We start from the raw sequence: 9,952 nt of genomic DNA, 5'->3' as shown, positions 1-9,952 counted from the left end.
GGGGACACCCGACCCAGACCTCCTCCAGCAGGGAGAGCTGGGTGACGGACGTGGTAAATCATCTTCACTATGGATTGTAATTATCGCTTTGCTGACAGCCCCTGCCTCCACCCCGTCACCAAAAGTGCGTGCGTGCGGGCGCGTGCGTGCGTGCGTGCGTGTATTCCTGTGGGGTGATGAGCGGCGTTGTTTGCGAGGTGTTTGCGTGGGATCAGAAATAATTTATTCATCCCGAGAATATTTATTATTTACCCCCCTCTGCTCCGCTGTCAAAGCATCACTGTTGCACGAGAGTCTTTGATTTTTTTTTTCTCTGACCTGCTGAAAAGTAAAAATTTGCAAAAGGCCCCCAAACTTTTTCCCTGCGCCCTGGTGACCTGCAGCTTTGAGGTTAAGAAACAATGATCTGATTCAGTCTAAATTACACCATCTCTCACTGCAAACAGGAATTAAAGGTTAAATAAAAGTCTCTTCTAACAGCCATCTGCAGTCAGCCCCGGAACCAATGAGCTACATCGGAAATATCAAACAATTAAAGGGAAAATCCACCTTAAATATGATTTCCCTTCAGCTTGTTCGCTGTTTTTTTCAGTTAAAGCAGCACTGCACGTGCTCCACATCGTAAGTGAAAGTCAACCTGTAAAGACAGTCGCAATATGTCCTCCGTGGCTTTGGAGGAAGCCTCATAAAGTCTGAAAATGAATCCTAATGATGTCATAGTGATGTACTGTGAGGGTAATCTCGCTTTAGACTTTGAGAATATATATTTATATAACAGAAAGACTATGTTACAAACAGCGGGCATGGAGTTTGACAGATATGGGCATTAATTAAGCCTGTTGCATCATGGGAAATGTAGGATCCAGTGTTTTTGTGAACTTCGCCCACATGAGGCACTAAAAGTCAGGATGTCTCCCCTCTGCTGCTTTGACTTTGACAGTTTTATACAATCTGTCTCTTGTCAGTTGTCCAGCATTATAGCAGTAAATCACAGGAATGTCCCTTTAAATCCAAAGTCAGTGAACTAGACACTGATTCATGCAGTTTTTGTTTGAGTTGCCACACTTAAACTGCATGTGATTTGAGCGCAGTGTCCAGCTGTGACTCAGAAAACATGCCCGTGTCTCAGCGGGTGCTGTCGCGCTGTTGTTCATCGAGTGTGGTGCAGCTCCGTGTGGATGACATCATCACTACAGTCTGTCTCTCTGCTTCAAACACACACACATTAAAACCGAGCTGACACACTGCTCTGTGAGGTCTGCTTTTCATTGATAGCCTATGCATCCACAATGTCTTCAACACTGCACAGTCAGCCTAATTACATCCACATAATGGCTCCCCTGGACCACATGCAACTACCTGGTGGTCTCAGCCACTCAGGCTGTGGGATAAGTAGCCTCAGCCGGCTGGACCAGATGAAGGATATCACCAGATCTTTGCTGCATTGTAGCACCAGGAGCCACAGACACCTTATCAATGAGTTTCTCGGAGGTGACACGAGAGTTTTATTCAGCATTAGTCGATTATTTCAAAGCAAATTTGGACTGATTCGATTTTGATGTAACCTGTATTAAAGTATATTGAAATCAATCAAAATCGTATCAGTGTTCATTTGACTGGAAAAAAAACCTACCCCTGCAGTTGAGTTTCATCATCATTGTAAGGCAATAAGAGTTTAAGTGTCTCCTATTTGATATTCCCTTGTCAGAAATACAATTACAGGACTCTATAGCAACACCACACAGTACATCATGCAGAGATATTATATAGGAGAAAGAAACACCATAAAGTAAGCTATGATGAGGCCATTACCGTGCTCCACAGACACACTGTGAGTACCCACATGAATATGATAGGGACATAACAGGAGATCTGTCGTTAGGGGTTATGGCCAGAATTGTTATTGTGCACTTTACATCTTCTGATGGGGGGGCTGAGAGCGGGTCATCACTGTCTGACAGGGAGACTGAGAGAGAGAGAGAGAGAGAGAGAGAGAGAGAGAGAGAGAGAGAGAGAGAGAGAGGATGACAGAGTGAGTGAGAGAGGGGGGGAACGGGGGGAGTGAGAGAGACAGAGAGCAGCAGACGCACTAGATGCTCCTTCCCTCTCAGACCTGCAGCGTTCAAAGATCAGACACAAGGAGCCTCGGGGTGGCTCAAAAAGTCTTTCACTGGATATAAACCTTTTCCCTCTGCGTGCCAGATGGATTGTATTTCTTCATTGTCTTGTCGGACCACTGGAAATCTGAGAGGTTGTTTTACGCACACGTGAGAGCGCTCCCCGTGAGTCACTGGATGTCCGGATTAAAAAACCTTGCGGGTCTTTTTGGAGGGTACGAGAGAAAAGAATTAGATGGATATACAAGTCAAATAGGTTTCCGGAGGAGTGGAATATTTTCTAGGCTACGCTCGCAGCCCACATGGCTTTGCCAAACTCGTCGGGGTCTCCCGGAGCTGGGAAGCCCAACCCCAGCGTCATAGACCTGGGGACAATCTTCGTTGACTCCGACATTATATTTGGATTTACAAGTCACCTGCTGAAGAGAAAAACAAAGGTAAGAGCATCCTGAAGGGATGTACGTTATCTTAAAAAGAATTATCTCGTGCTTGTGTGCTAGAAAATTATTGGCAAGTAGTGACGAGCCAGACGACTGATGTGACGGCTCCTGTCCGGTTTTCAGGACCTTGAACAGCACCTCGCAGCATCTCCAGTCCCCTCTTTCGTCCTCAAACTCATCATCAGTTTGTCTCATTGAACACAAAACCGTGCTGCAAATAAATGCGTCTCGGCCAGCGATCAACTTTTATTCTCTTTAACTATTACTTGGCCAAAATACCTCCGAAGGTTTGGAAGAAACTGAGAATCTAAATGAGAAGCCGCTGTCCATCAACACTCAATTCAAATATGGCTGATAACTTATAGTGGGAGCGTTTGTAGATTATCTGAAGACTTATAAAGACTAATCATGATCTTAGTTTCCTGTTTCCTGACGCACATCTTTGCGCGTCTTTCAGAAAATTTCTTTTGCAGCATAAAATCATTTGCAGCCCGACCTGATAAGCACAGAAAATGTATTTGACCCTCCATAGTGCTCAGTTTGCCCCGTCACATCGTCTACAATTTGGTAAGAGCTGGACAACCAGAAGACACATGACTATAGGTTTCACTAAGTGGGTCGTTTGAGGGGAGAAAAAAGAGCAACCGTGTCAGATGCGGGGGGCAGCAGCGCATGTGGCCACTGTCGCTTACATCACCCGCATGAAATATTCAAAGTTTACCAATTAAATATTTAACCTTAGTACCCCCACCCTTCCAGTTTGGGAGATGCTGCTCTGTGTTTTGGCCAGAGGATGGCGCCAGACACCAACACCAGACAGAGGCAGTCCTGCACCTGGAAGGAGAGGCAACTGTTGCTGGTGTGATCTGAAACTGAGCCGTCTCAGCTGAAACAGAAGCCTTATGGCAGAAATGATCTGTTCTGTTTTCTAGAGGGTGGTCTGACAGACCAGTGAATCAACACATAACTGTTACGTTATGCTCCTTAAAACGTAACCCTGAACCCTGAACCCACCCTGAACTCAATTTACTGTTGTAAAATGTGCTTAATGTGAAACACAGTGAACACTGAGGAAATGATGACAGTCTCGTGATCTTATTAGTGAATACATGAATTCATAATTTATGTATGAATTCATAATTCATTTCAATAATTCATTTCAATAACAAACTCTTGTTTTGCAGCCAAACTCTCACAAGTGGCGATACCAAAGTTTCCAAAGATGCCTAAATTTCCAGACGGAATTTGAGGGAAATGTGCACATTATGACGCTCAAACATCTACAAATTTGTCATTTAATGGAATGGCGAAGCCATAAAAACAAGGAGTCTGGGGGTCGACTGCTTCACCCAGTTCAAGCATGATAAAGATTTAGTGGAGAGCTGTAAAAAGCTGATACAGAGCATATATGTTTCAGACAGAGTGGAATAAAATGATTTTCACAACCTCAGTGCAAGAGGAAATGAGGGGGAAAGATATTTAACGGGTTCAATAAGTAGACTAATGTATCACTGCTCACCACACAGACTGTTCAAAGTGGTCTAGGCATAATAACAGACCTGGACCCTCACACAGTCCGCCGACGCTGCGCAGGAAAAGTTTTCTTCAGCCCTCCCATTTCAGGAGTAACACCGCCTCCTGCGCACCGCTGAGCGCCCTCCTGCACCAAAACTCATCCGCTGTAAACTTATGGCACACTCTCACCAGTTGCCTTCGATCAGCGGCTATCGGTCCAGTTCAATCTGACAAATGACTGGTGACCCTGAGGCAGGTCTTCAGTTCAGCCTATGGCTCTGCCCCGCGTTTTTGCAGCTGCAAAACCTTTGAGTTTGGTGTTTCTCGAGGACGTTCTCCTGAAGGTGTAACCTTAATCTGGGAGAATGAGCTCATTCGGGTGCAGTGCAGCTCCTGATGGAAGGGACCCCAACAACCGCATGTTCACTGTAAGTTTCCCACTGCACATGATTGGGCGTAGAAATAGGATCGTTTACACCTAACAGAAAAAGACGCACACTTGCGTCTGTTTGGTGCGCACTTGGACAGGTGCCTTGTATTCAAACCTGTCGTCAAGGTACAAACAAACAGTTTCACTCTCACACTTGTGCGCACAGGAGCGCTGACCTGTTGTCATTGTTACAGCTGATGTTAACCAAACATTTTCCTCATGCTGAAGGTGGAGGGATGTCCGAGCGGAGAGTCTCCGGTGACCCCCAGAAAAAGACTTCATTCTGCGGAGGACGCGCGGTGCAGTAGCCGGCCTCCTCCCGAGGGCGCCGGGTCGGTTTCCATCTCCGAGTCAGAGGAGAAGGGAAGCTTTTGCCAGCAATGTCAACAGAAAGTCGCAGAGCTGAAGAAGCAAGCCCTAGCTCTGGCAGATCAAAACTCACTGAAGGTTGGTTTAATCACCCTTTTTCCCCCACAATCTTTTAGGCCAAATCCAAACAGCTTCACTATAATTCACACCTTAAAGTTTGAAATAGTGTGATCACCCGAGTTGCATTGCTATTTTGCAGTATTTTACGTTTTAAAATACTCAAATTAGATTCAGAAAGTCGAACGGTCATTGGACTTCAGCTTTGGCAGAAGCTGTATCTTTCCTGTGACATGTCTGTCTTTTGGCTTTTCTTGCACACCTGCACCTGCTCCTAATGCTGACATCTATGGACAATGAAATCTGATCCTCTCCCTGGTTTTTAATAGTACCCAGAAAGCTCTCACCATCCACTTGTAAAGTTGTTTATTACATGCTTGACTTCAAATGCTGGCCTTGGATGTGAAAATGGAAGCTTTTGAGACTTTGAAAGTGGCCCATTGTTTAGCTAAACAATGCTTATCTCTTTATTTTGCTGCTGGGTGTGGGGGGTCGGGGGAGTTGAAATGAGCGAGCCGCTCATGTTGGAGACTGAGGAGGAAGTTAAAGTCCCAGTCGACCTTCGCTGTGCATTGAAAGTGTTCCTGTATGGCTGCTCCTACAATTCCCACCGCTGTTAAATATAGGCCCTGAGACTGCTGTTGTTGTGGCGGGCTGGGTTTGCCCCCTCGGGTCGGTTCACCTTTGTTGTCCCGTTTTAGAGAGAGAGAGTCCCAGAGAGAGTCAGATTGGATTACAGCTCTTCGAGGCTCACCCCGAATCCCACAGCAGCCGATGTTCATAAGGGGACAGGTAGACAAGGGACAAGGGGGCATTTCTGAATCACCTGGGCTCCTTGTTTGAGACATCTGCATGTGTGGTCTAATATTTGTTCTGAGCGTATCAGATCTATGTTCAGGTATCGGGTAAGTCCACCCTGTAAACACATTAAGCCTACCCCTGACTGCCTTTATCTGCTATGGGAACTGACCTCCCCTTTTTAGTGTGGGACCCTTCAGCAGTACTTTGCGGCCTTCACCAGGTGCTCTGTGTTGGAGACAGAGATGGGAGCAGCCCATTTCCCCCCTATTTTGCTCTTGTTGACGTTTAAATTGGGCCTTAATTCTGGGGTGGCAAACAGTAATGGCAGGGTGCTCTTATTGTACCGGGGTTATGGTATGGGCCGCTTCAGCTGAAGGATAATAAACCCATTGTCTTTGGGAGTTTGAGCTGCCCACCTGTTGGGCCTCATAGGATGGACGTGGTTATGGATGATCGCTTCCAAATTGCTTCCTCCATGGAGGGAATGAGGTCAACGGGGGCGACTCAGGTGTCCTGTTGGTGTGTCTGGGATCACGCTACCTGCCAGGGTCCGGCCAGTGTTGTGTCTGTGGTTTTCATGGGAAAAACGTGAGCGGAGACCGTCTACCCGAGGTCGCACTTCCCCTCCCTCCCCATCCGCCCGCCGTCCCGTTTTTTGTGGAGAGGAAGTCGGCTTGGTCCCCAGACATCCCTCTCCCCCTCAGCAGGCCTGTAGACTTATTGTTTGAATACAGTAGTAGTACAGAGTAGATAATAATTCAGGGAAGAGTGTTTGGGTAGAGTGAATGTGTTTTTATACACGACGTCTGCTAGAGGGAAAGTTCACTGTTCACATACACTGAAGCCTCCCAGACAGCTCTTGTGTTTTCCTGTTTGGGTCTACTGGAAGCTGCTTACAATATGTCCTGCAAGAAATTTAGGGAAGTAAAGGCCTTTTCCCTCCTAACTGTAGCCTAGGAAGTTGTTGTAGGTGAACCCTGGCAACAACACGGTCATATTTTTGCAGCCAACATTAGAAAACTCAAGATGACAAATTATTTCTTTGTGCGTCCACAACCACTGGCAGCAATTAAATATCTTTCATGCTTCCTGCCTCAAAATGCCTGCTTCATTTCAAGAGCAGCAGTGCATAATGTCTTTGTGTTTGACAACTTTTTGAAACTATTTAAACAATGCATGCAACTCCATCGCCCTCAACACAAACCATTTGCAATGTTTTTCTGATTATAAATATTTTATGACATTGTGTTGAAGGCCTCAACCCCAAATTAACTTCGCTGAAATTGTGTCCTTGAGCTCCCACCCTTAAGTTTGAGCTGCCTTGGCACATTTTATGTTTTTCAGACAGAAGATGATTAAAAAAACCCTGGGAAGAAAAAATGTCCTTTGCTAAAAGGACAGAGAAAAACCGCACAGACAACCTCCAGACTTAATCTAATCAAGGGAATTCACCTACTTAATTTGCATAATTAAAACCTACAGTAAAGAATAACTTCAATAGTGAACAGCAGACAGTCTGGATTCAATAATTATAGACTGTGCTCATTGTGGCTGGACACAGTGGCTAGGTGAGGTATGATGTAAAGAAAGATGATCACTTAAATCTCAACTTCAAAGAAAGCAATTAGCTTCTTACTGTAATCAGGGGTTCTGCAAACACAGGCAGATAGGACCCTGCAACTGGATTAGAGCGACCTCAGCTCATAAATGCAAACTGTTCTCTGTTTTTTGTAAGTCTCAGACCTGAAAGGGATACTTCATAATTTGGTTGTGTGTGCTGATGAGATGGAATGAGAGGACAGTGTGTTTTTGTGCCGTCAACCATCTCATGAAAAAGTTAAGAGCGTGTCAGTGACAACAATAGGTGATCAGGATTGTATGGATCCACGAAGCCTGCGGTCATTGTGACCTGTAAGGACTATAATTCCTTGCCGGTGGCCAGGCTGGAGCAGCTCAAGCCGCTCAGTCACTGCTTAGACAGGAGCGCTGTCACTTGATATCCTTTTTTGAAAAGGCTTACCTTAATTGTATTCGCTGATGCATGTGAGAGATGACATTCAGGGACAATAGGAGCCCAAAAGACTGGATTGTGTTGATGAAATATGCAAGGAGGTGCATCGTTGCTCAGGTTGACAGAATCCTTGAAGATAAAGTTAAAATTTACAGGAGTATTTTGGGAAATACTCTAATTTGCCTTCTTGCTGAGAGTAAAATGAAAAGATTGATACCACTCTCATGTCTGTATGCTAATGAAGATGGAGCCAGCAGCCTGTTAGTCTAGATTATCATAAAGACAGGACATTGGGGGAAACGGCTACAGTTAGCCTGGCTCTGTCCGAAGGCACCTTCTCGCATCTCTAAATCTCACTAATTAACACATCTTGTTTGTTTAATCTGTACAAAATCAAAATGTAAAAAACATTGTGTTGTGCTGTTGTGAAGGCTTGTGTGTCACTTCCTGGATTAGCAGTGCAAAATGCAAGGCTAGCTGCTAGCCAAGCGAATCGGCTTTTGACTCTACGTAGCTTTAAAGTAAGTGTGCATACATGAGAATGGTATCTCTGGAAGGAAGTGAATAAGCATATTTACCAATATGTCAAACCATTCCATGTATGCATTTTCACCGATAATTGTTGAAATATACATTAGGGTTTGGTATGTTGCAGTGACTGCAGGTCAGCAGTGCTAATACCCACTCATAAATACTGAGGCCTATGAATAAACAAGCAGGACCATGTGAGTACACCGACTGACTAACAGAGAACCTCTGCAGGGCTGTGAGGGCTCAAACATTTGGATTAAGTTGCTGGAGGCTGGGGTCAGATGCATCTAGGCTGTACCTTTCCGATGACCTTTCCCTTCTGGATATGGTGAAACTGAATTTAGGATCCAAAATGAACCGGGTCACCATGGAGATCAAAGTGTATCAAGCTTAAATCTTGGTGTGCAAACCACCACCTAATCGTGAATGCCACATACCGCTGATGTATGCGCAGTGTGTCCAAGCCTGTTATGGATGGTGTGTGTGAGTGTGACTATGAATGCGGGTGCAGGAATTAATTTGTACCATGAGGCTGTTTGCCAGCTTTTTCATGTTGAATTCATAAATTATGGGGCCGGCAATTTTCACAAATGACTCATTTGGATTCATGTTTGATTCTATTGTGCTCTGTTCCTCTTTTGACCCTTGATCCACTTTCAGTGCAGAGTGTGCAAAGTGTTACAAATCAGGTTTTGTTTCCTGAAGCAGTGAAGAAAGGAAATTAATCAACTCTATGTCATGCAACATATGTTTCCTGGCCCAAAAGTCAGTGACGTTTGAGTTTGTTTGACTTTGTTTTGTGTGAAATAAACACTTCTTTCTACACAGTCACTTGTGTGTGTATATACAAATCTCATGTATTAACTGTAGGTTGCCTACTTTCCACTAATTTTCCCATTTCCCATTTTCCCACTGTGCTTGCTTGTCCACTTATGGATTTGTATAACTGTCAAAGAACTGGGGCAGAGTGTTTGGTTGCCAGTAGGAGCATTGATTTGTTGATAATAGTACTGTGCATAGATGACAGTGTGTTTACATGTCAGTGTAAGAGAAATGGTTCAGGAGAGACAGGAATTAAGTGGCTGCCGGTCAATGGCTGCAGGTCTACCTACCTGACTGTTTCTCAGGAGAGTCGGGGGGGGAGTGTTACCTCTCTTTCGCTGACTGACCTCTGACCTTTCTGTCAGCTCCCCCAGTCTTTATTGTGGGTTAGGGTTTCAAGGGGCCGACCCGGGCTGGAACAGGTGTACGCTGCCAGGTTCGCTGCAGGAGGGCAGACGACAGGACAGAGTGACTGGCAGACGGATGGAAGAAAGGATAGAAAAAAAGGCTGTGTGAAAAAGCCCTCTGGTTGTGAAACTTGAGCTGACGTAGAGTTAAAACAGAGCATGACCATATTATTCTATTCACCTCTAAGCACCTGAGCCCCGGAGGCTCTGTGTGATGTGTGTGTTGCGTGCCTGTGTGCCTGCTCAGCAGTGCATGCACTCCAGAGAGCCGGGGAGGAGATGAGAGACGAGAGGGGAGAATAGAGGAGACTCTGGGCTGAGCTGTCCCCCTGCTTCATCCCTGTATGCAGTGTGACTTCTGCTTTATGGCATGTGGCTGTATTAAACCGCAAAGCAATAATCTGGTGTCAAGTGGTGCAGAGACCACAGACATCAGTCATGGCGCTACCGTT

The 9,952-nt window shown here is 45.3% G+C and overlaps 1 protein-coding gene across 4 annotated transcripts in view; it reads left to right on the top strand.

Annotated features, from left to right (window-relative positions):
- The first annotated feature begins 2,201 nt into the window (after window positions 1-2,201).
- Window positions 2,202-9,952, top strand: part of kif26ab (kinesin family member 26Ab) — a 70,784-nt gene continuing 63,033 nt past the window's right edge. For 3 of the 4 annotated variants that reach the window (XM_076748799.1, XM_076748798.1, XM_076748797.1), the window contains exons 1-2: window positions 2,202-2,554; window positions 4,731-4,949. In XM_076748799.1, the coding sequence (XP_076604914.1) occupies window positions 2,420-2,554; window positions 4,731-4,949 (354 nt within the window). In that variant the 5' untranslated portion in view covers window positions 2,202-2,419. Of the gene's footprint in view, window positions 2,555-4,280; window positions 4,501-4,730; window positions 4,950-9,952 lie in introns of those variants that run through there. The other variant, XM_076748800.1, reaches the window with a different exon arrangement.

This window comes from Chaetodon auriga, chromosome 14 (genome assembly GCF_051107435.1).
Source record: "Chaetodon auriga isolate fChaAug3 chromosome 14, fChaAug3.hap1, whole genome shotgun sequence".
Taxonomy (NCBI): domain Eukaryota; kingdom Metazoa; phylum Chordata; class Actinopteri; order Chaetodontiformes; family Chaetodontidae; genus Chaetodon; species Chaetodon auriga.
The sequence above is the reverse complement of the archived record's forward strand: the minus strand, read 5'-3'. Positions and strand labels throughout refer to the sequence as shown.